General features: G+C 37.0%; 1 protein-coding gene across 3 annotated transcripts in view; it reads right to left on the reverse strand.

Moving 5' to 3' along the window:
- Nucleotides 1–25,737, reverse strand: part of SVEP1 (sushi, von Willebrand factor type A, EGF and pentraxin domain containing 1) — a 182,189-nt gene that overhangs the window by 11,701 nt on the left and 144,751 nt on the right. For all 3 annotated transcript variants that reach the window (XM_025433368.3, XM_049116369.1, XM_049116368.1), the window contains 7 exons: nucleotides 21,794–24,582; nucleotides 19,193–19,418; nucleotides 16,565–16,720; nucleotides 8,247–8,310; nucleotides 6,465–6,638; nucleotides 5,091–5,267; nucleotides 1,384–1,554 (listed from right to left, as the gene is read on the reverse strand). In XM_025433368.3, the coding sequence (XP_025289153.3) occupies nucleotides 1,384–1,554; nucleotides 5,091–5,267; nucleotides 6,465–6,638; nucleotides 8,247–8,310; nucleotides 16,565–16,720; nucleotides 19,193–19,418; nucleotides 21,794–24,582 (3,757 nt within the window). The remainder of the gene's footprint in view (nucleotides 1–1,383; nucleotides 1,555–5,090; nucleotides 5,268–6,464; nucleotides 6,639–8,246; nucleotides 8,311–16,564; nucleotides 16,721–19,192; nucleotides 19,419–21,793; nucleotides 24,583–25,737) is intronic.

The following is a 25,737-nucleotide window of genomic DNA, read 5'->3' on the forward strand; positions in this document are numbered from 1 at the left end:
GGATAAACATGAGAGCTCTCAGAAAGGGGCATAAACAAGCTTGGGTAGTTCTGAGAATATGGTTTTCCAAATTTTAGTAATTTGGGGATTCAGGGCAGAAGGGAACAACGTGGTTTAGACAAAATGTAAGCTCTTTTGGTCTGGACCAGGGGAAGTGTCTCTTTCAGCAGAGCTGAGAATGCCCTTCCAAAGATGGCCTTTGATGGTCAATAGCTCTTGGGAGCTGCCACCGTCATTCATTGTCTTAAAATAAGCAAGTGAAGAAACAAACAAGTGAGCAAGCAAACACTGAAGTCTCATTTGGCTTCTGTTTTTAAGTGAAGCTTGGGCTAGTCTATGAGGCTGTTACGTCCTCCCTTGCCCTCTCATGAGGAGGTTGTTCTCTTATATCCCATGTGTTAGTGATTTCATTTCTCATTGTTGCTTTCAGACAATTAATCTCCCTTCTCCTGCAAACTCTCTTGCCTCTTTGAGGCCCATGCCATTTGTTCATTGGTTTTTCTCAATTGTCCCATCCCCCAAGGGTCATTAAAGGCTCTGGCCTTTTTACCCCAAATCCAAATCTGACCATTGTCATGTGGACAACCCACTCAACAATCTGAGTTTTCTTTTAGTTCCTTGTTATATTTGTCTTGTTCACTAGCATAGCTCTTGACTTTCAGTAAATATTTGTAGAATGGAACAATCATGATTTGTAAGAAAGAATTCTATTTTATTAGAACAATGTAAGTTTTAGGACATACTAGAATGGTTCATTATCTATCTCTTTCAATTTTGCAGAATTTGAAGCACAGATCCTTCTTCCCCCAAGAAGATTTTATTGAATGCACACACAAAATTCATTCTTGGGTTTGCAAATTCAATACACCAAGTGAAGGGACAGTAGTGCTTATATAAACATGGAGTGCTTTTCACCAACCCCCAGCATGGCCAGGGAGACCAAGAGGTAGGCTTCATTTCCCTGGGACTGGACAGTACCTCTTGTCTCTTACATTGCCCATGGGATGGACTACCCCATCTCCAGTGGGGTTAAAGGTCTGTTCAGAATGAGGATGGAACTGGAATCTGCTGAGACACCTGAGTATCCCAGAGGTACCCTCAAGGCTCAGACATGCTGCAGCTCTCCCTAGCAGTTGGAGAGTAGAACACTATGAAGAGCCATGATTGACTCAGGAAGGAGCCATATGCCAGGTCAGAGTTCCCTATGAAAGCTTTCAAAACTCAAACCCATAATAAAGTTAAGGAAAATGACATAAATTTCAAAAGAAAATTTAAAACCACGGAAAAATAAAAGAGCATGCATACAGTTATTGGCTTTGTCAGACTTTCATATGAATTTCCCTACAGCTTCACTGAGACATAACCATGCAAATATTTCCTTACCTCTGCAAATAGGAGGTGATGTCCAGGTTCCATTCTCTAGGCAAATACTCCTTAGGGAGCCCTCCAACATGTATCCACTGTAACATGAGTAGGTGATCATGTCCCCATACTGATAATGTATGCCTCGAGCAATCGCATTTCCTACATGAGTTGGTGGACCACAGGATATTTCTACAGGAAAACAAAACCACAATGAAGTCTGTGCTACTAACTCAGCCAGTGGATAGAAGAGAACACAATCTCAAGCCAAAGACTGAATTTATTTTAAGAGCAAGGATAAAACACATAAAGGTACCTTTTTATAATAACTAAAAGATACTAGGGATTAAAAGCATAATCTGCTCCTGTTTAGAAAAATGAGATGTGCACGATCAAAGGTTTGTCTTCTAATTCAAACACTGAAGCTGCGCTGCCATTTTTTACTCAGCCAAGAAGTCTCTAGGAGCCCAATGAGCTCTTGTGGATTGCCAAAGAGATGGCTTCCGAGAGAATGTCAATGCAGGAAGCTTATCAAATTAGAAGGGGAGAAGCCTGGGGATTATTTGTAGTCTATTGTTTTAGAGTGAAGATCATGAATTACAGTACTGCATATTCCATCAAGGCTGTTTTATTAGTGCCTAGGACAGCACCTGGCATGTAGTGGGCTCTTGATACATGTTTGAAAAATGAGTAAATGAATGAATATTGTCTCTAGCCTGTCCATACGCAGTTTACACACCTTGGTGAGACTTATGACATTCAAGGTTTCACATCAGTCTCCTTCTTTTCAAGACCGTGAGGCAGTGACTCTTCGCTTTTGCAATGTGTGAGATTGAATGATAATCCTCTTTTAAAAGCTACATGTATTGTATATTTAAATAAAAAATCTTATAACTAATTTTGCCTTGAGAAGCCCTGAAATAACTAGAGTTATTCTGGGGTGGCTCACAAGACAAGGACTGGATTGGAGCTGGGACTCCAATCAATATCCAATTTGTATAAATGTATGATGATGACTCTCCATGAATTGGCTTATAAAAGGTCACTTTGTGGTCATAATAATATTTTAAAAAAAGATTTAATTTATTTATGAGAGACACAAAGAGAGGCAGAGACATAGGGAGAAGCAGGGTGCCTATGGGAGCCTGATGCGGAACTTGATCCCAGGATCCAGGGATCACAACCTGAGCCAAAGGCATATGCTCAACCACTAAGCCACCCAGGTGCCCTTGTGGTCATAATACTACTAAGAACTTATTTAAAGCGATGACTGATGTGTATGATTTTTCTAAATTTTCTTTTCCTTCTAAGGTGATTATAAACACCAATTCAGTGAGTCAGATGTCAAATATGTATTACTGCCTACTGTCCATCAGAAACTGGAAAGAAACCAATGAAGATAATGCTGTCCCTTTGCTCAGACAAGTGGAAGAATGATGAACAACTTCAAAAGAGCTGTCATATAGGCCTGGATACTACACTATAGGAAAATCAAGGTGAATGCAACTAATTATGCTTAAGATTATCAAGGTACAAATCACAGTGAAAGTGACATTTGAATTGGGCTATAGAGCTTGAGTGGATCAGAAGGAAAGAGCTTCCAGCTTGGGGGAGCAGCATGTAGAAAGACTGTGATAAGAGGATGCCTGGTTTCCTGAAGTGATCAAAACACAGATTTCAGATCACCTATATGGGAATCACCTTGGGTTCTCGCTAAAAAGTGCGAGAAAATTTTGGGAGTTTCTAGTTTATGAGTCTGCATCTTATCTACCTTCCCTAGGTGATTCCCATATGTGCTAAATTTTAATCACTGATTTGTAAGGATAAATATCAGGATGAGGTGAAAAGAATGAGGTAATTTGTTGCTCTTGTCCCTCAGGGAAGAGATTTTCTTCTAAACCGGAGGCTTTGTGTTTAATAAAAAATGCAAAAGAGGGACTGAGGAAAGCAAACAATGGTAGAAATTATCTCCTTCTCTCCAAGGCAACCCCTGAACCTCTCAAGAATATTGAGGAATGGGGCACTTGGGTGGCTTGGTTGGTTAAGCCTTCCACTCAGGTCATGATCTCAGGCTCCCTGCTCAGTGAGGAGTCCACTTCTCTCTCTCTCTCTCTCTCTCTCCTTCTGCTCCTTTCCCCCACTCGTCTTCTCTCTCTCTCTCAAATAAATAAATAAATAAATAAATAAATAAATAAATAAATACATACATACATACACACAATCTTTAAAAAAAGAAAAAAGGAAAAAAGAATATTGAGGAATAATCAAACATGTACTCGAGTGCATGTCTCTTCTTGCTCTCCCTTCCAGTGCTCTGAGTGGTACGTCTTAGGGAGCCGAGACCAATGTGGGGATATGTGTGCAGAATCAGGCCACTTGGCCTGCGTTAGTTAGGGCTGCTGGTCAAAGCTTACACATACATAGTTCGTTCCACTTCACTTGGAGTAGATTTTATAAGGCTAAAAGTATAGTATACATTTCCTGGAGTAAGATCTAAATTCTAAACTGTAGTAGGCTGCTAGTTGAAAATTCAGGCACGTGGGCTATTGATGTATGTCTTCCTATCAAAAGACATTGCTAAGATAAATACACTGATTCATTTATTCTTCAAAACAAACCTATAACATAGGTATTGGTGCTATTAATACATGAGAGCCCTGAGGTTCAGATAAGTTAGGGCATGGCCATAAGTTTACTTAAAAAGTTTTGAGGATAGGATTCAAACCCAGGTCCTCTCTGACTCCACAATCCCTGTGCCCTTCACATGCACATTTCTTTACTAATTGGAGCGCAAATGTTCTGAAGATGAAGGCCATCGCAGGCATGGTATAGGCTATATAGCCCAGTGCCCTGCAGCTGGTTAGACTCAATGACTATTTGTTAATTTTTTCCTACAGAGGGAGTTGTTTGGACTACAAAGGAGCCAGAGGGTAGGATGTTGGGCAGAGCAGATGTTTTAAGTGATGGAAGTGTGTGTCAAGAGACGTCAAGAGTAATCACAAGGCAGCAAGAGATGCTGCCATATTGTGTATTATGTACCAACATGGTTCTAGCCCAGACTGGAACCCAAATTGTGGTTCCAGGACCAATATCACCAGCAGCAACACTTGGGAACTTGTTTGAAATGCAAATTCTTAGGCCTCACCCCAGACTACTGAATTAGACTTTCTGGTGGTGGTTGGGGGGGGGGGGTGCAGAAATCTGTTTTAAACAAGCCCTCCAGGTAGTTCAAGTTTGAGAACCACTGTGGAATAATTTTTGTATTGCAAAGCATCCACAGCCTATTAAAGGATAGTTTGGGATTCTCAGAAAATGAGAAAAACATGTACTTTATTTTATTTAAAAAATTTTACAATAATCTCCACGCTCAACGTGGGGCTCAAAATCATGACCTCAAGTTCAAGAGCTGCGTGTTCTACTGACTTAGCCAGCCCGGCACCCCGGAAAAAATATATTTTAGATTTAATATTTTGCTCATTCTTAGAAGAACATATTTTGAAAATCTGTTCAGTGAATTCTGGCCAGATAGGTTTTAGCCAACTTCTGGAAAGTTTTTTCTTTTTATATTTGGAATTCAAAGATCTTTTAAAAAAATTATCAACATAGAAGCTGATAACCATGACAGAGATCTAAATATCTACATTTAAATTACTTGACTGAAAATATCTCACAAGGAAGAATAAATATTCTGCACTAATGAAATGAACTGGATTCCATCATTTACTTACTTTCACATTTGGCATTTGTCACCGTCCATGTCTCATCGGGGTTACAGGTAATGATGCCCCAACCCTGGAGCAGGAAGCCTTCTCTACACTTGATGGACACGTTCTGATCAACATAAAACTCCTTTTCAGAAAGGACAGCATTCTCAGGAATCACAAAAGGAACAGGGCATGGATTTGCTGTTAAACAGGAAAAAAAAATGCTTACTAATATTCTTCTTCTCTTCTTCATTTATTTCTCTAAAGATAGAGAACGATGAGCCCTGTAGGAACTGGGTTCTCAGTGATGATAATATGAGGCTTAAAAATACAGAACTTCAAACATTAAAAAAAGTAAATGTGTTTTATAGCCACATGAAATTATCTTTAAGGATAAGATCGGATAAGATCTGAAAACCCCAAGTTATTCAACCACTAACACATTGTCCTAAAATTCTAAGATGGTAAATTAAATAGTTGTTTGAAATATGGCCCAACACTGGGAAAAGAAAAGGTGTGCCAGGAATCAGGGAGTGCATCAAACATCCCCTTAGTTTTTGAAGAATATTAAGAAAGCATAGTAAGTGCTTCTCATTGTCACTTTACTTTCTTTTACTGAACATCCTTCAGAAGGATGCCCCAGAACATCCTCAGACTTTTCTATGTGACTGAATAAAACTTCAGACTCACACTGCTTAAAAAAGGGTATTATAACTTAAATTGTGGAGTTTGTGAGGCTTGTTCATAAAAATGGATTCATTTTATACATCTGAAGCAAAAACAAAATTGATTATAGTGCAAGGATTTCTTAGTGCAAGTGTGTGACACACATATCAACATATTTCAGAAGTTTTGGTTTTTCTGATTTCCAAAGAAGTATTTATGAGTGAAGCAGATGTCAGCTGAATCCTAAAGACACAGTTACTACATTATAATACTTTAAATAACACCAGGGCACTCTCAATTTAGATCTTGCATGTGAATATTGTTTTCATTCTAGTGCTTACAACTAATTATCTTCATTCACTATATTTATATATACTTTATTATATTAAAATTCCATGTAAATATATTCTCTCTTTACCCTTTTACATCTTCAATCAAATTCATTATACATTTGCGTCTAATTTTTTTCATTAAGTTGCATTTTTTTTTTTATTAGTGCCTTGGACTATCTGTAATCATCCAAGGAATCTGGTGAAAGCTAATTTGCAGACTGGATATTCCAGATAACGTGAACAGATTTTAAAAACACCCCATAGTATTTGGTTTGAATATGCACAGATAGCTTTCTTGGGGCTAATTTCACTCAGAGGAGTTTCCTCTAGGTTTTAGACATCTGGGAAACGAGTCAGGAAACTGAATCTGATTAAAACCTCTCTTAGAGTCAACACACACGTTTGCAGAGAGGATGTGGGTGGCTCCAAACTCCGTGTCCGGTGCAATGTATCTCAGGTGCTCCTTCAAGGCTGTACCCTCTGTTGCAGGAATACACTACCCTGAGTCCAGCAGTCGTGTTTTCAACTTCGGCTTTCCCATTCAGAAACCCAAGCGGAGCTTCACACCTGGTCTCTAGAAAGAAAAATGAAAGCCTTGTATGAAATGCTTCTTCCAATCCTCTTTCCTCCTTCTGCTACAATTGCTGGAGGTACTTAATGCATCATATCAAATATTAAAGCCTACTCATTTGTGAGACACAGGGATATGCTTTGAATCAAAGGAGGAAAAAATCCCCAGCATGGGGACACCTGGGTGGCTCAGTGGTTGAGCGTTTGCCTTTGGCTCAGGGCTTGATCCCGAGGTCCCAGGATCAAGTCCCACATCGGACTCCCTGCAGCATATGTTGCTGCCTCTCTCTGTGTTTCTTATGAATAAATAAATAAAATATTTTTAAAAAAGAATTTAAGATTTCTGTATATGTAAAATCAAATCATTAATCTACCCCAGAAGATATGGTAAAAACAACAATGAACAAAGATTTGCAGACCTCAAGTCTTACTGCCAGCCTTGCCACTAACTTAATTTATGATATTGGACAGGTCACTGTACTTCTCCTCGTCCCTCTATTTACTTACTTAGCAAGAGAGATAAATCTAGCTGATCTTGAATTAGTCCAATCTAGACTGGCTGACTCATCTAAGAGGCTGCTTAACTAGATAATTTAAGAGGCCAATTCTAGTTTGAAACTTTGATAACTCTCCCAGGATTATTAAGAGAAAAAGGTTTAAAGCCCGACATTTTAATAGGCTTGTACACTTCAACTAAATATAGCTGATCCTTGAACAACATGGGGGCTAAGGGTGCCAACACCCCATGCTGACAAAAATCCACAAATAACTTAACTTTCCCAAAACTTAACCAAAGCTTACTGTTGACTGGAAGCCTTCCTGATAACATAAACAGTTGATTAACAAATCTTTTGGATGTTACATGTATTATATACTGTAGTCTCACAATAAAGTAAGCTTTAGAAAAGAAAGTGTTATTAAGAAAATCACAGGGAAGAGAAAATAAGTTTCTAGTACCATACTGTATTTATTGAAAAAACCCCACATGTAAGCAGACACGCACAGTTCAAACCTGTGTTGTTTATGGGATCAACTAAACATTGTCTCTGGCAGAGGAATCATATGGGCTATGTGTTGGGAATAAACTCATATGGATTAACTCGTATTTTGCTAAATAAACTTGGATGCTCTCATAAAGTGAGTGAATGTAAAATTCCACAAAAATGTGACTTTCATTTATTTGACAGATGTGACAGCATCACTTTAAAAAAATGTCAGCATTGGATGGTACCATCACCAAAAAGCAACAGTGCTAAGCCTTCTAATTTATAATTATTTGGGGGAAAAAAACCACAAAAAGAATGCAAATAGTTAACTAATTACTAAACAAAATCTTTGCCATTCCAGAGTCAGTAATCTTGTGTTCTATTTCAATTTAATCATTCATTTCTACCACAATTTTTGATGTAGATGTGTGGAATCTACATCAATTTTTGACTCTTTTATTAGTTTGGTGCTCTTGAGCAAAAGCCCAGAAAAGATTCTCATACGGTTTATGGAGATGATTAAAATTTTTTTCTGAATTAAAAAACTGGTTTATAAAGGAAATGTGGCCACATTATTATGTGTTCTCAGTATTGTTTTTGGGACTGCTAAATGTCATTTGACTTACTTTTGCACGTTGCTACCTCTCCACTCCACCTTCTGTTCTTCTGACAAACACGTTCCTTGTTCCCCTGTGAATCCATGAAAAAAAGGGTATTTTCAAGATTATACCTCAATAATGGGAAGATAATAAGGGAATACAAAGTAATCTTAGCTATGAACCTGAATCTCCCGGCACTGGAATGCTAAATAAATTCATTAAATAAATAAAGTTTAAGGGCTAGGCTTAGATTTTTAGAAATGCTTTCATCAAATTACTTCAAAATTCATACCTGGGCTGACCAGTGTAATTAAAGTACAGACTTGGTTTCACTTTCTATTTAAGTGACAACTGATTATAACCAATACCAAAGATAGATGAGGAATGTGTCTGAAATGTCAAAGAGGTATATTTGCTTAGTAAATTTTAAAAAATATCTTGGATTGAATTTATTTTTTTTATTTTTATTTTTTTTAAAGATTTTATTTATTTATTCATGAGAGACACAGAGAGAGAGGCACAGAGACACAGGCAGACTCCATGCAGAGAACCAACATGGGACTTGATCCTGGGTCTCCAGGATCACACCCCGGGCTGAAGGTGGCGCTAAACCGCTAAGCCACCAGGGCTGCCCGAATTTATTTTTCAATACTTGAAATGTGCAGCAAAGAATGTGTTTTGGTTTTTTTACACCTTTGAACATGAAACAAGTCAAGGTATCTTATTGGTATGAGGACTGAATTTTTTAATAATGTAACTTATCCACGGAAGATAAACTTATTAAGGGTCCAAGCATTTAAAATTTTAAATATTTGAAGTAAAAGTCTTCCTAAAATTTACTTCCCTGCCCCCTGAAATAAAGTAAAATGAACAGAACTTACTTGAAAAATTATTTACAACTATTATTCTAAATATATTTTTGTATAATTCTTCAGTATCTCATAGCTCTTGGTGGTTATATAGGCTGTTGACCGCCCCCTATAATTATTATAGGCATATATGAGCTAAGATTACTCATATATGAGCTAAGATTACTATTCTTTGACTTCTGGGTATAATTTTTATGAGTCTTTGTTTCTTCCTTCTTTGCTGTTTACCTTTTACTATAATCATCAATGTTCCTACATAGTCAGGGAGCTGGTTTTAATGGCTTGTCATATACTTCCTCAAAATTAATAAAAAATAATCTACAAACTAAAATAATACATTTTGTGCATATTTAAGTATATAAACAGTAAAAGTATAGCAAAAGTTAACAGTGTTTATCTCTGGATGAAGAATCCTGATAAACTCTATTTTTCTTTTGCATTTTCCAACCTTTCTATAATCAATGCATATTGCTATTTTCAATAAGAAAAAAAATAATGACTTTATATTGAGAGACACATTTACTTAATTGATTTAATTATTTTCTTAGGAAGTCAGGATAGTAACCCTCCATTAAAATCAATGGAATCTTAAAAAAATAAAAAATAAAGTCAATAGAATCTTTATAGGCAAAGATTTATCAGTAGTTAAACTGACAGCTCAAAGAAAATATCTTTGAATAGAAGAATAATGATGAGAGGTATAAGATAAAACCAAAAGAGGCAATAGCTCTTTTTCAGACATCTTGCTAATGTAGAACACAGTTTTAAGACAATATGATGTCTCCAAAGGGCTCTGAGCAATGAAGAAACAGGTTAACAAAATTTGCGTGTATATATTCATTTAAAATCAAGCTCCTTAATACATTACTTAGGATCTAATCTTTTTAAACTATATTATAAAATTTAATGTATTTCATAGTAGATAAGGAATTTAAAGCATGGAGAAGAACTCAAACATGAAAAATATAACAGTAGAAAGAATAGTAACAAACTCCCATGCAGCCATCACCCACTTTACAATGTTAATTCAAGGTCAACCTTGTTTCATCTAAGCTGTTCCTTTTTCCTAAGAACCCACATTATTTTGAAGCAAATTCCAGACATCAAATCATTTAACAGTTATTTCAGTATGAATCTCCAAAAGATGAGGGCTCTTAAAACTATAACCACAATAACCAATAACACTATCACAGCTTAAAAGGTAACAATTCTTTAATATTAATAAAAATCTTGTAAGTAGTCAAATTTCGAATTGTTGCATACATTTTATAATTTATTGCTTTATAGTTCACTTGAATCAGGACCAAATCATAGTTTATGTACCTTTTTAAATAAGTACCTTCTCTGTATTTCTTTCCCTCTTACCCTGTCAACTTATTTGTTTCAAAAACTAGAAAATTGGGTCATTTGTTCTGTAGCTGTTTCTACAAATAGAATTTTACTGATGGTCTCATTATGGTGTCACTTAGCATGTTCTTCTGTCTTTGGTACTGGTTGTTGGATTTAGAGGTTTGATAGGATTCAAATTCAATATTTCTTCTTTTTGGCAAGACTTTTCATATGGTATGTTTTTCAATCCAGAGGCACATAGTGTTTGGCTGTATCTATTTTTTCTAACACCAGTAGCCATGATGATGAGGACCTAAATCTGCTAGTTCATCAGAGTTGCAACCTCTGAGATTTAAATTCTATCATTTATTGACTGAAATAAATTACTTCTATAAAGGAAACTTTTCTTCATCTACTACTGGTTTTGTCATCCAGTTAGTGCTGAAAAGACAATTTTTCCCCTTTCATGATCTTTTATCAAAATAATGAATTTGTTCATGAGCCTCCTCTCATAGTTACCAGCTAATTTTCTTGTGTCCCTATGAATCTGCTGTTAGGGATGCCTGGGTGGCTCAGGGCATGATCCCAGAGTCCCAGGATCAAGTCCCACATCAGGCTCCCTGCGAGGAGCCTGCCTCTCCCTCTACCTATGTCTCTGTCTCTCTCTGTGTGTCTCTCATGAAGAAATAAATAAAAATGTTTCTTATTTTTTTTAAAAAAGAATCTACTGTTATTCATGGCATATTTGATATGTTTAGTCCATTAAAATTATTGCCTTATTGAAGCCCAAATGGTCTAATGTTGGCCTATGGGAACCTTATCCAGTTGGTTCCCAAGTCTTTTTAACATGTAATCTTCAATAAGTTCCCTAATATCTCACATGACAAGCTTTTCTAGGCTAATATTTTATATTTCATGTCCCAGACCTGGCTCTGGTTATTGCTGCAAGTAATTGGACTTATATTAAACAATTATTAAATAATACAAAAATTACTTTGTAATTTTGTAATTACTTTGTATTCCCTTATAAACAATATTTTTTAAGGTTTCTAAGATGATTCTAATAGGTAGCTTAGAATGAGAATTATTGCTATAACATTTCTCTCAGTTTTGTAGTTAATAGGATATTCCCAAATTTTAAGGTAAATTATCTACTTCCTTAAATTTAATGACCCATCTAGTTACTAAATATTAAATTTAAATTCAAAAGTTTAAATTTTGTAACACTTCACTTCTTAACAAATTGCAGGATTAGTACTCTCACATGAAGAAATAAATTTCAAAATCAGAAAAATTCTCCAACTGCAATCAACCATTACATTATCATACTTCTTTTTTTCTTTTCTTTTTAACTTTCTAAGGAAATGAAATAAGATCCATACAAGTCTAGTTCTAGTTTTCATGGACCTATCTTATGACAATCCTCTGAATGTGTGGTCAGAAAACAATGAAATGAGTGGTCAGAAAACAAATTACTGATAACGAATACTTCTGCAAAACCCACACTTAAATATAATAACAATAAAAGCAGGAAGAAGTTGCCTGAAAAAACAGGTGATGGCATTATAAAATATGAATAAGCCTCTCAAATTTCAAGTTTGATGATATGATCAGTGCTTCAGCAAGATTGACTCCAGATAGGATGGGAGCATGGCAGTGAAGTCGGAGGACGCTAGACTTACCTCATCCCACAAATACAACTAGGTAACTATCAAATCAAAATAAATACCCCCCAAATTAACTTGAACATTGGCAGAACAATCTCCACCACTAAAGGTAGAGAAGAGGCCACATTGAAGAAGGTAAGAAATGCAGAGATGCAGTTTGGGAGAGAAAAAGATCAAGGCCACTGCAGTGGGGAAGGGGAGCTGCAGAACAGAGAAGGATGAGCGACAGTCTAGCACACAGGGGAGCACATGGGGAAGATAAATCTCTATAGCAATTGGCTTGGAAAGCAACAGGGCTTGAGTTTCATGAGTTCTGGCAACCAGTGAGGCTTAAAGCCTAGAGTTTTAAAGATCAGTGTGCTTGGCTCTTGAAGAGCTTGGAGGGCACTGGGGTTGTTCTTAGAGAGAAGGCAGGCAAACATCCCCAGACATACAGTGTGGACACAGTGATCTGAAGAACGCCTGACACACACAGTGGGGAGGTTAGTTGCTCATTTCAGAGTGTGTCTCAGAGAGGTAGCATTCATGGAAAGACTACTCTGGGAACAAAGGAACTGGCAGGCACAATTTCCTTCTCCCACCCCTTCTGCTTCCTCAGCAGAAGCGCAGGGGTACCTGCAAGCACCAGCACAGTTCTGACACTTACACCAAGCCCTACCATCCCACATTCCAGAAGAACTGCCCTTCCCAGTCACACTTGGCTGAGTCCCAGTGCAGCGGGCTCCCTACCCTAGAAGATCAGCCTAAACCCCTACCAATACTGCATCTCTTGACCTGGGAGTTTTCCAAGGCCTCAGTTCTGGTGGTAGTGATGACAGATCTCATTTCACAAACATACCAGAGCAACCTAGTTAAAATTTGCCACATTTAGGCCAGGGACAAACACTGTCCACAATAGGCAAAGAGAACCTCTATAGACCACTGGCCTGAAGGATAAAGCAGCCAGGATACAAAAGCAGAGCACACACAGCACATATTGGAGATACTCTCAGAAGTGCCAGGCCGTGGGGAATAAGGGACATTACACTGCAAGGCACTATAGGAACACTTCCTCATAAAGCCACGACCCTCAAGAAGGAGACATAGATGACTTTTTTTTTTAACATAGAAAGGAAACCCCATATGGCTATCGATGGATTTTTCAGCAGAAACTTTCCAAGCCAGAAGGGAATTGTAATATATATTCAAACTGCTGAATGGGAAAATCTACAGCAGAGAATACTCTAGTCAGCGAGACTATCATTCAGAATAGAAGGAGAGATAAAGAATTTTTTAGACAAACAAAACTAAAGGAGTTCATGACCATTAAACCAGCCCTGCAAGAAATACTAAAGGGGACTCTTGAGTGGAAAGACCAAAAATGACATTATGTAGGTAGGAAACATAAAGCAATAAAGATGAATTTTTTTATAAAAAATATTTATTTTGTGAGTTCCTTAACTCACAGGCTGTAAAATATGAAACCATATACCTAAAATGTGGGGATGGGAGAAGAAAAGGAAATGAGTTCAAACTTAAATATCCATCAACTTAATATAGACTGCTATATGCAGAATGTTATATGCAAATTTAATGGTAACTACAAGTCAAAAGCAACTGAGAAATAAGCTAAGAACAAAGAGAAAGAAATCCAAATGTATTGTTAAAAAAAAATCAGCAAAACATGAAAGAGAATTATGTAAAGGATCAGAGAAAAACTTCAGAAATAACCATAAAATAAGTAATAAAATAGCAATAAATACTTATCTATCAATAATTACCTTGAATGTAAATGGACTAAATGCTCCAATCAGAAGACATAGGATGACAGAATAGATTAAAAAATAAGACCCATTTATATGCTGTCTATAGGAGATTCATTTAAGACCTAAAGATACCTGCAGATTGAAAGTGAGGGGATAGAGAAACATCTATCATGTACCTGGATGTCAAAAGAAAGCCAGAGTAGAGATACTAATATCAGAAAAAAACAGACTTAAACAAAGACTGTAACAAGAGACAAAAGAAGGAAACCATATAATAATAAAGGGGACAATATAGCAGGAAGATATAACAATTGTAAATATTTATGTGTCCGACATGGGAGCACTCAAATATATAAAGTAATAACAAACATAAAGGAGCTAATCAATAATAATATAATAATAGTAGGGGGTTTTAACATTCCACTTGCGTCAACAGACAGATCATCTAAACAAAATCAACAAGGAAACAATGGCTTTGAATGACACACTGGGATAGATGGATTTAACAGATATAGTCAGAACATTCCATCCTAAAACAACAAAATACACATTCTCTTCAAGTGTACATGGAACATTCTCCAGAACAGACCACATATTAGGTTACAAAACAAGTCTCAACAGATTAAAAAAGATTGAAGTCATACGATGCATCTTTTCTGACTACAATGCTATAAAAATGGAAGTCAACCACAAGAAAAAAATCTGGAAAAACCACAAATACATGGAGGTTAAATAACATTCTACTAAACAAATGAATGGGCCATCCAGGAAATAAAAGAAGAAATAAGAAAATAAAGGGAAACAAATGACAATGAAAAAGCATCAGTTCAAAAGCTTTGGAAGCACCAAAAGTGGTAGTAAGAGGGAAGTTTATAGCAGTACATGCCTACCTCAAGAAGCAAGAAAAATCTCAAATGAACAATCTAATCTTAAACCTAAAAGACCTAGAAAAAGAACAACACACAAAACCTAACACCAGGAGAAGGAAGGAAACAATAAAGATTAGAGCAGAACTAACTGATATAGAAACTAAAAAAACAATAGAATGGATCAATGGAACCATGAGCTTGTTCTTTGAAAAAAAAAAATCAGTAAAATTGGCAAATCCCTAGCCAGACTTATCAAAAAGACAAGAGAAAGACTCAAATAAATAAAATCATGAGAGAGAAGAAATAATAACCAATACCATAGAAATACAAACAATTATAAGATAATTTTATGAAAATCTGTTGGATGTAGAGATTACTTGAAAATAAAAATCTTAAAAAAAAGCTTCTGTACAGTGAAAAAAAACACAATCAATAAAACTAAAAGGCAAGCTACAAAATGGGAGAAGATATAGCAAATGAAATACTTGAAAAAGGGTTAGCATCCAAAATATATGAAGACCTTATATAACTCAACACCCAGAAAACCAAATAATTCAATTAAAAATGGGCAGAAGACATGAACAGACATTTCTCCATAAAAGACATACATAGAAGGTCAATAGGCATATGAAAAGATGCTCAACATCACTCATCATCAGGGTAATATAAATTAAAACTACAATGAGATATTATCTCACACCTGTCAGAAGAGCTAAAATAGAAACACAAGAAACAACAAGTATTGGCGAGTATGTAGAAAATAAGAACCCACTTGCACTGTTGGAAAGGCAAACTGGTGCAGCCACTGTGGAAGACATTATGGAGGTTCCTCAAAAAATTGAAAGTAGAACCACCCTAGGATCCAGCAATCACACTACTGGGTATTTACCCAAAGAATACAAAGACATTAATTCAAAAGGGGGGTATATACACCCCTACATTTATTGCAGCATTATTTACGATAGCCAAGACTTAGAAGTAGCCCAAATATCCATTCATTGATGAATGGATAAAGAAGATGTGGCGTACATTATAATGGAATATTATTCAGCCATAAAAAGAATGAAATCTTGCCATTTACAGTGACATGGATAGATCTAGAGGGTATAATGCTAAGTGAAATAAATCAGAGGAAGACAAATACCATATGGTTTCAATCATATGTAGATTTTAAGAAACAAAACAAAGGAACATAGGGGAAAAGAGAGAGAAAGAGAGAGACAAACGAAGAAAGAGTCTCTTAACTACAGAGAACAAACCAATGGCTACCTAAGGCGAATTGGGGAGTGGGGAGATGGGTGAAATAGGAGACAAGGAATAAGGAGTACTTATCATAAAGAGCACTGGGTGATTAAAAAAAAAAAAAAGAAAAGGAACTTAAAAAAAAATTAACTGCAGCCTTCCCACCAAAGTAAATAGGGAGACATAGGTGTTGCTGATGGGGTTTATAATATTAATTATAAACAAGGAGTGGAAAAAAAAATAAACAAGGAGTGGTCTTGAGACCTAACTTGGTATTTGGCTAGAACTGCTCTGAGGATTTTCAGGCCACACTTGCCATAGGCCAAAACACAAGTTTAAATGGCCAACTAAAGTAACAGAATCAGTCTTGTGGCTGGTATACTAGCTTCCTCTTCCTTTTCATGGCTCTGCTGTGTGTTTTTGTTTTTGAGACTTAGTTTGTTTTTTAAAATTATAAGGCACTTTAAATGTTTCTTGGAAAGTGTTAAAATATACAGTAACAAAGTACAAAAAATATTTTAGGACCAAAATCAGAGAAACAAACTGGTGCGAATACTAAAAATTCTCCAATGTATATATGTTGGAAAAACAAATGAATTCTAGCTAAACAATTTGTTCACATACCTGTAATTCATAGCCAGTTTCACACTGATAAATAACTGTGCTTTCAAAACTGTATTTACTGCCAAACACAAACCCATGTTCTGGACTTTCAGGTTTCCCACAAGAAACTGGACTGCAAGATTCATCAGAAAATGGTGGTTCCCAGGTTCCATCAAGCTAAATGACAAATGACAGATTAGAAGTTACATTAAGGGGTTAATACATATGAACTCAGAAATTTGCAAATATTGGCATAGCAGAATAATCCCCAAAATGATGGTCAAAAGAAGCTAGAACTTGGTTCTACTTCTGATACATGTTATCTGTGGCCTGAAAAAACACACATTAATTATTAGATGGCCTCATTAATTATCACTGAACAATTTTAGACATTTCTCAAGCACATAAAATAAGCATTTTCTTCCTAGTAGAATCCATTAAAAAAATCAAGAATACCAAGGAGTTGTTTTCGTTATGATGAAGGACTGGACGGTTGACACAAATATTCCATGACTGATACGAATGTGTCCTTACATTTCACTCTACTTCCCCAACACCACAGTCAGAGTTAACATCTTTCAGCCTTCTGTTTGGGGAAAGTGAGGCATAACCAGATGTTTCCCTTGACTGTTATTTTCTTGCTAGTATTTTTTTGTTTTCTTTGAGGAAATAGTACATGAGCTGGATAACAATCTAAAACAGGACATTTATTCTACATATGATGCATAATTAATTTTATATATCTGTCTGCCTCATATTTTTTTTTTAATTTTTATTTATTTATGATAGAGAGAGAGAGAGAGGCAGAGACACAGGCAGAGGGAGAAGCAGGCTCCATGCACCGGGAGCCCAACGTGGGATTCGATCCCGGGTCTCCAGGATCGTGCCCTGGGCCAAAGGCAGGCGCCAAACCGCTGCGCCACCCAGGGATCCCGTGTCTGCCTCATAATTAACCATTCCCCTAATGTTGGAAATATAAGTTGAACCTAACTTTTCAATATAGAAATAATACTTTGATAAATATATATTTCTGCATAAATTATTCTGGGCATTACTATCCACTTTTAAAAACTATGTAGTATTGGTTTCTTTTGATATACCCAGGATCTGTTTCGGTAAATTTTAATTTTTCCCTATAATGGCTACTTCATTATATCAGAATAATTTATTAATGATTCCCCTCATAGACTTGTGATGATTCCTTTATCAGGATGTACTTTTGATTTATTTCTTCCATTCTACTATTTTTCCTGTCTGCCGAATCTATACCAAAACCACACTGATAGGACCTTTGTAATTCTGTAATATGTCTTAATTTCGGGAAAGGCTGGATCTCATTCAGTATTTACCCTTCAAAATTCCTATTAATCTTCTCATCCATCTATTTGTTCTATGAAGTACAGAATCATTTTGTTGTAGCAAAATAAAATATTTCTAGGCACTGAACAGAGTTTTAGAGAATTTCTGCATTTAAACACTTAGAAAGGACCTATTCTACTTTTCAGACTAAAATTCAACCTAAAACTCAGTTGTGTGAGGGTGAGGGGTTATATCTTATTTGGAGAAAGTAATAAGGGTTGTTAAAAATAAATTACTGAGTCCCCCCCCCCCAAAAAAAAAACCCCAAACCAATAGCAACACACTAACCAAAAAGAAAAAACAACATAGTTACCAATATGTCAGGGTCCTACAGGGGACATATTTAAATAAAGAAAACAAGTTGGGGTAATAGGTCATCACAGAGCCTGTCAATATTTCAGATGGAATTCAAAAGAATGTTTAAGGTAAAAGTCATTTCTATACCATGCAACCTGTCCCGCCTTTCAACTCCTCCCTCCCCCAACTCCAGCACAGAAGACTGTATCAGTAATTCATTTTATTTTTCTTTTTCTGGTCCATCTCATGGAAGCAAGGAGAAGGTGATGTGTTAGGGATGGATATCTGCTCTCTATGGTGATTCAGACACTTTTCCCTGCTTGACTTTCTAGTTTCTTGTTCCAACCATACAAGACACATATTATTATACACAGTTTTATATATTATTATAATTTTATGTATAATTATACATTATTATATACAGTTTTTTTATATACAATTTTTCAAATAAGGAAACAAGGCTCAAACATTTTAAGTGACTTCCTTAGAGTCACACAAGTAGTAAGTAACAGAGACAGAATTTGAATCCAAGTTACTGTTTCTACAACTTTTGGTTTTTTAACTAAAACTGGAAACATTTGGTATCAATCAGGGCTCATTTCCCACACAAGGATACTCTTTACTAAACAACAACAACAACAACAACAACAACAACAACAACAAAAGGACACTCTTTACTGCATTTATGTGTAGACAATCTAACTTCTGGTTAAGTTTTCATGAATATTTTGTTATAGATATTTTAACATTTTATCTCACGTTGGCACTTTTCACCTACTCTTGGAATTTTCTTAAAAATAGGAATATTGAAAAGAAAGATATGTTTTGTAATATTTCTACCAGAAAACTTCTCAAATTCTTGACATGATTGGAAACTTGAGGCATTTTCCCCCTTTTTTGGATAGCAAGGTACTGCTGTGGATAAATATATGTATATATATTTAATATATATAAATGAGTCAAAGGTACATGTCCTAGGACAGAGAGTCTTACCTGGCACGTTGATATGTTAACTCCCTCATAGATATACCCTTCTGCACACGACACAGAAACTTGCTTATTCACACTGAAATCATCCCCCTGAACAAGTATGTGTGCTATATTTGCTGGCAGAGGACATTTTTTAGGGCTGCAAGAGATCCTCTCAGGAAACCAACGACCATCTTTCTGACAGGTGAATGTATCTATATCTGTATCCATCACATAACCTTCCAGACATCTGTAATGGAAAATCAAAATGAGTGACCTAGAGAGTACGATGTACTTGGTGACTTATCCTGGATTTAAGATGCTGTCTACAAAGTTTAGTAGGCATTGTATGCGATATATTAAAACTGATTCAAATGTCAAGGGAATGGCATCACCACGCAAAAACACCAACATAACAATGACAAGCAGATCAGTCTTAGCTGTCCACATTAAGGTTTAGCCAAGCCTAATGTCGATTTAAACATCCTTAGTGAAAGGGAATAAAGGGAAAGGAGAGAAAATGAGTGAAAATATCAGTGAGGGTGACAAAACATGAGAGACACCTAACTCTGGGAAATGAACAAGGGGCAGTGGAAGGGGAAGTGGGCGGGGGGTTGGGGTGACTGGGTGATGGGCACTGAGGGGGGCACTTGGCGGGATGAGCACTGAGTGTTATGTTATATGTTGGCAAACTGAACGCCAATAAAAAATTTTTTTAAAAAGAATACTATAAAAAAAAATGTTCTTGGCAGGAGCAGCCTGGTGACTCAGCAGTTTAGCACCACCTTCAGCCCAGGGCATGATCCTGGAGACCTGGGATCAAGTCCTACGTCGGGCTTCCTGCATGGAGCCTGCTTCTCCCTCTGCCTGTGTCTCTGCCTCTCTCTCTCTTTCTCTGTGTCTCTCATGAATAAATAAATAAAGTCTTTAAAAATGTTCTTGAAATTATTACCCTTGTAGATTAGATCAACATTGAATTCACTTTTATTCTGAAAATAGCTAACAGTTCAAAAAATTCTAGATGTAGTACAAAACAGACTCAGATACTAATGAGAATATAACAATTAATATTTATTGAGGATCTACTTTGTGCCAAACACTGTTCTAAGTCCTTTATATAGGGTATCTTTTAATCCTGAGTAGTAGATATTATTATGTAACAATAGTATTTGGTGTTCAAACTCAAATCAACCTGGCTGTAGAATGTTCTATGATTTTTAAAGCTCGCATTTATTTATTTGGCATATGTTTACATGGAACTTATTAAATTCCAGCCACTGTTCTAGTGCTCCACAAATATTAATTCACTTATTTCTCATGTCAACCCTATGAGTAGGTATGTTTATCTTGATTCCCATTTGGTTATCTTGATTCCCATTTGAAACTGACATCAAAGACACTAAATAACTTCCCCAGGAAGCAACAGAACTGAGATTCCTGCCTAGGGATTCTGGTTCTAGAATCCATGCTTCCACTACTATACGACACTGCCTTTTAAATTAAACCATTTAGCTAATTAGCATTTTTAAAGTGTATATATATTTTTTAAATTTCACAATTCACTAAGCTAGATAGGAGTCACATGTTTCACAAACTTGTAATCTGTTTACTACAAGCAAAGATCTAAAACATAATCAAACATGACAAGGCATAGCAAACAGGGGGCTCTTGAGAAACAGGTGATGTGATTTTTCTAGATACCTCACACATCAACATCCAAATAGAAAACTGAAAATGTATTTCAAAAGCAAGGGATAATTTTTGTTTTTCTTCTCAGTGCATGAGCAACCGGTCTTCAGCTTTCTGATCATTGATGATACTCCCTTGGGTCTCCTCCTTACTGCAATTAGGAGAAGATGAAGGTAGGCCTAAAATGTCCACAACAAGCATGTTTAAGAAGAGCTAGTGAATTATTAAAATCTAAGAAGCCAATATGTGAAGGATAATCCATAATTCTTTCCAAGATGTGACTAAAATCTACATTGATTTAGAGGGTTGAGATATCTTACGGGCATTTATTCCAATAAAAATTTAATTTATAAGTTTATTCCATATCTCTAATTTCTTTTTAATAATGCATTGTAGAGAGGGAACTTTACAGCAAAAATCACTATTTGTGCATTAGTTTAGTTTGTTCAAATAGCATAGGTTGGAAATTCCCTTAAGATATCTTCCTATTTATATTGATCAATGAAAGTATGTGCCTTTTTGACCTGAATTCTTTAGTGTTTGCCTTATTTCCCCAATATCTGCTTGTATGAATATAACCATAAAGTGATATCATTAAGAAATTTACCAGCATGACTTTTGAAAGGAAAAAGAGCCTGATGACTTAAAAGATAAAAAAGCCAGCTAGAGGATCTCACTGTTTCATGAAGGTCAACAGAATATGATAATCATAATTATTTTAGGAACTACAATCTGAAAATGTAGAAATTTATTTTTTGTAGCCAATGGATTTCCACACAATTATGAATAGAATAAGGCCAAGTGTTAAAAGCTTCAGTTTTTGGAGAGCAGTCTAGAGATGGTATTTTCCCAATTAGCTAAGTTTTTGACCTAGCACTTTTTATTTTACAATTCTCCTGCCTGCATCTTTTGGAGACTCTAGAGCCATGGTCTTACCTGAGTTTCACTTTACTTTCGTAAACGTGTGCCTCTCCAGTTGCCACTGCATTGGCGACAGATGGTGGGGATCCACAGGATAAGGGCTCACAGGCTGGATAAGGCTGGCTCCACGTCCCTTTCTCTGTACAAACCAGATCTGAACTCCCTTGTATGACATACCCAGATCTGCAGTTGTAGGTTATCACATTTTCCTCCAAAGAGCCACTCTCACTGATGAATGCATTTGGTATCACTGGGGGAGAACCACAAGAAGTGTGTTCACAGCGTGGGAAGCCAGAGCTCCACTGATCATTGGCTTCACAGGTGATTTCAGAAACTCCATGGAGCTTGAAGCCTTTGAAGCACTGAATCTGGGCTACCTTTCCACAGCCAAAATCTGTCCCATTGACAGCTCCATTTTGAATTACTGGTGTGGAACACCTGCAAGGCAGGCAGGAAGGTGGGCTGCCACTCCAGGAGCCATCAGAAAGACACCTTCGTGAAGGACTTCCATAGAGCTTATAACCAGGAAAGCACTGATACTGTATATGCCCTCCATGATAAAAGGAGAAGCCATTAGGAAAGCCATGGGGAGGATCTTCAGGAGGGCCACAGTTGACTGGTTTACAGGAAGGAAACTCTGCATCCCAGTTGCCATCTGACTGACAGGTGAGTTTTGGGGCACCATGCAGCATGTAGCCATCCTGACAGTGGAACACCACTTCCTTTCCAAATCCATAGTCCAGGCCGTCCATCACTCCATTTGCCACTTGTGGTGGGGTGACACATCTGACAGGCACACAGATGGGAGTGGTTCCACTCCAATGTCCATCAGCAAGACAAACACGACTCCTGTCTCCCTCAAGGAAGAACCCTACATTGCAAGTATACTCAATCTCCTTTTGGAATGTATATTGGTTTCCTTTCACCTGGCCATTGGCTGAGATTGGAGGTGAACCACAGTCCACAGGACTGCAAGTTGGCTCACTCTCATCCCATTTATTATTTTGTTGGCATGTTCTCCTCTCAGGGCCATTCAACACGTACCCAGGATTACACTGATAGTACAACACACTCAGGTATGTGTAGTTACTTCCTTTGACAGAACCATTCATAATTGGATTTGGTTTTGGGCATGAAATGGCCTCACACCTTGGGGAAGTACCACTCCATTCTCTATTCTGTAGACAAAATCTCATGTCCGAGCCCAGTAGAATGTGTCCAGGTTTGCAAATATACTGTACAGCATTGCCCATAGTAGTCTCTGTAAAATGCAAAAAGCCATTTTCAGGAGCAACTGGTAAGTCACATTCAATTGAAATGCAGGATGGTGCACTGCCATTCCAAGTTCCATCTTCCTGGCAGATCAGCATAGGGCTCCCTAAAAGTTCATATCCTGGATTACAGGTGTATGAAACTATGGTACCATATGGAAAGTTTGCTGAATGTGTAGCAGGAGATCCTTTTGTGTTTTCCCAGGTTGCCACTGCTGCCATATGATGAGGAGGGCGAGGAGTCAGATATGGAATCTCCATCATATCTTCTTCTTGGTCAACATGTCCCTGACCATCTTTGACCTTAGTACATTCTCCAAAATCAATATGAGGAGGAAGACCACAGTCTACAGGTACACATTTTGGTATGGCACTTGACCATCCCGACTCTCCACAGGTCTGCATGGCATGACCAGCTACCTGCCACCCAGGAAAGCAGCTGTAGATGATCATGGCCCCATAGCCGTAATCTGCACCTTCTACAAAACCATTTTCAATGGGTTGTGGGGGATTACAGTGGATGGCACTGCATGATGGGACATCCATATCCCAGTCACCTGTCTCCAAACAAGTCAAGGCTTTGGGACCCTCAAGCCTGAAGCCTCGGCGACAGGAGTATGTAATGGTTTGCCCATAGTGCAGGTGTGTGTAAGAGAATTTGCCATTTGAAATCTCCCTGGGCTTTGGGCACTCAACGGGTTTACAGGTGGGTTTTCCTCCAAGCCATTGACCATTTTCTCCACAAAGGATGGTAGTATTTCCGACCAACTCAAAGCCTGGCTTGCAGGTATAGAGAGCTGTGCTGAGATAGGCAAGACCTTGTACATCGATGATACCATTGAGAATTTCCTCAGGGTGGGGACATTCCACTGGGACACATTCTGGCAATGGAGAACTCCAGGTACCATCAGCTTGACAGGAGGTGGTGGGATCCCCTCTTAGGAAAAATCCATCCACACAAGAATACTTGACAGTACTTCCAAAATGAAGTGCAGAAGAAGGAGCAGGGACACCAAAGGAAATGAGGGGAGGTGGGAGACAAAGAACCATCTTACAAACAGGAAAAGAATCATTCCATTGCTGTGATGGCAAGCATTTCAGGACAGAGGGCCCCTGAAGGGCATGTCCCTCTTTACAAGACAATGTCACCACTCCTACTTCAGTAGCTAACTCCTTTAGGACAAGCTGGTTTTCCAAGAGAGGTGGCTCTGGGCACTTGGCAGGCACACACTTCTGGTTTAGTTTCTTATTCCATTTGCCAGATTTCTGGCATGTCCAAGAATTATCACCAATGAGCTCAAAACCCTCATTACAGAAAAACTGAACCTTGGATCCTACTTCAAAATTTTCTCCTTTCATGTAGCCATTCTGGATTGGGGGAGGTTTTCCACAGTTAAGAGGGACGCATGACAGTGGGGATTCACTGTGCCAGTGGCGATTGGCTTGGCAGACAAATACAGGACTTCCAACAGATTTGTAGCCTGGATTACATTGATATCTCACTTCACTCTCAAAGATCCTGCCAGTTGTATGCTGTATAATAGGGAGAAAACAATTAAGTATAATTTGTAAAACAATATAATTAACTAAATACATTGAATGATAAAAAGTAGATTAAAACGCCTATGTTAAGACAAATCAGTTAAGACATAAGCAAATAAGGATTTATGTTTTTGTTTTTTTTAATAGGTCTACTCTACTTTTAGTGAGTGAAAAGGATGGGTCAAATTAGGTAATTCCCACTACAGAAATGTTTATTCTTGGGCTGAGCCTACAATAAGTAAAAGATAATTGTTTTAAATTGATGATTTGGTGGATCACTACCAAAAATTATAAGTTAGTAAGTTCAAAAAAATCTTGCTCACCAAAGCAATGCTCTAGTTCATTGCTTTAACCACCGAAAAGGAAACATGCACATACAACGTACATTTATTTGTTAATATTGTTTTAAAAAAGCAAATAAAATATTTTTCATGGATATATTCCAAAGAGTGCTATCAAAGTTTTGTGTTCATTCTTAACACAAATTTTAAAATTGTGGCTATAAAGATGGGAAATTAAAAAGCAATATTTTATCTTCTAACCAAAAAGTTGATACTCAGGATCTCAACATTTAAATAAATAAGTGACTAATATGATTAACAGGTCATTTTTAGGCAGTACCAAAGATGAATTAGTTATGAAAACCTTAAGAAAACTTATCATGGTAAAGGCTAGCTAGCTTGCATGCTATAGTGAACTTCTTGTTCTAGTGGACATAATTCTTTGTTTTGTTCACTTATTTATTTCTTGGGTACCCTACATACATGTAAGTGCCATGCCATCACAGACCTAATCTGCATTGTTAAATACTAGTTCTCCACTGCTTACCTGGCACCCAGTAGGAGCTACAGAGATATTTGTTAAATGAACAAATGAAAGCCTACTTATCTATATATACGCTCTTCCAGTGGAACCCTACTACAGCAGAGCAAAGATGTGAAACAGCAAGAGTTTACTGCTGTTTGAGAATATAAAGGAGAAAAGGTATTATGTATATGTGGGTTTTTACATAGTATTTAATTAGAATAGTGTCTCTTTCAAATAGCCCTTAATTTGAAGAAACATATTAGGCACATGTTAATGCGAAAGGAGTAAATGAAAGTTTCACCCTTTGTCCTGGTGAAACTACCTTTAGGTCTGCTGAAA

This window comes from Canis lupus, chromosome 11 (genome assembly GCF_003254725.2).
Source record: "Canis lupus dingo isolate Sandy chromosome 11, ASM325472v2, whole genome shotgun sequence".
NCBI lineage: Eukaryota > Metazoa > Chordata > Mammalia > Carnivora > Canidae > Canis > Canis lupus.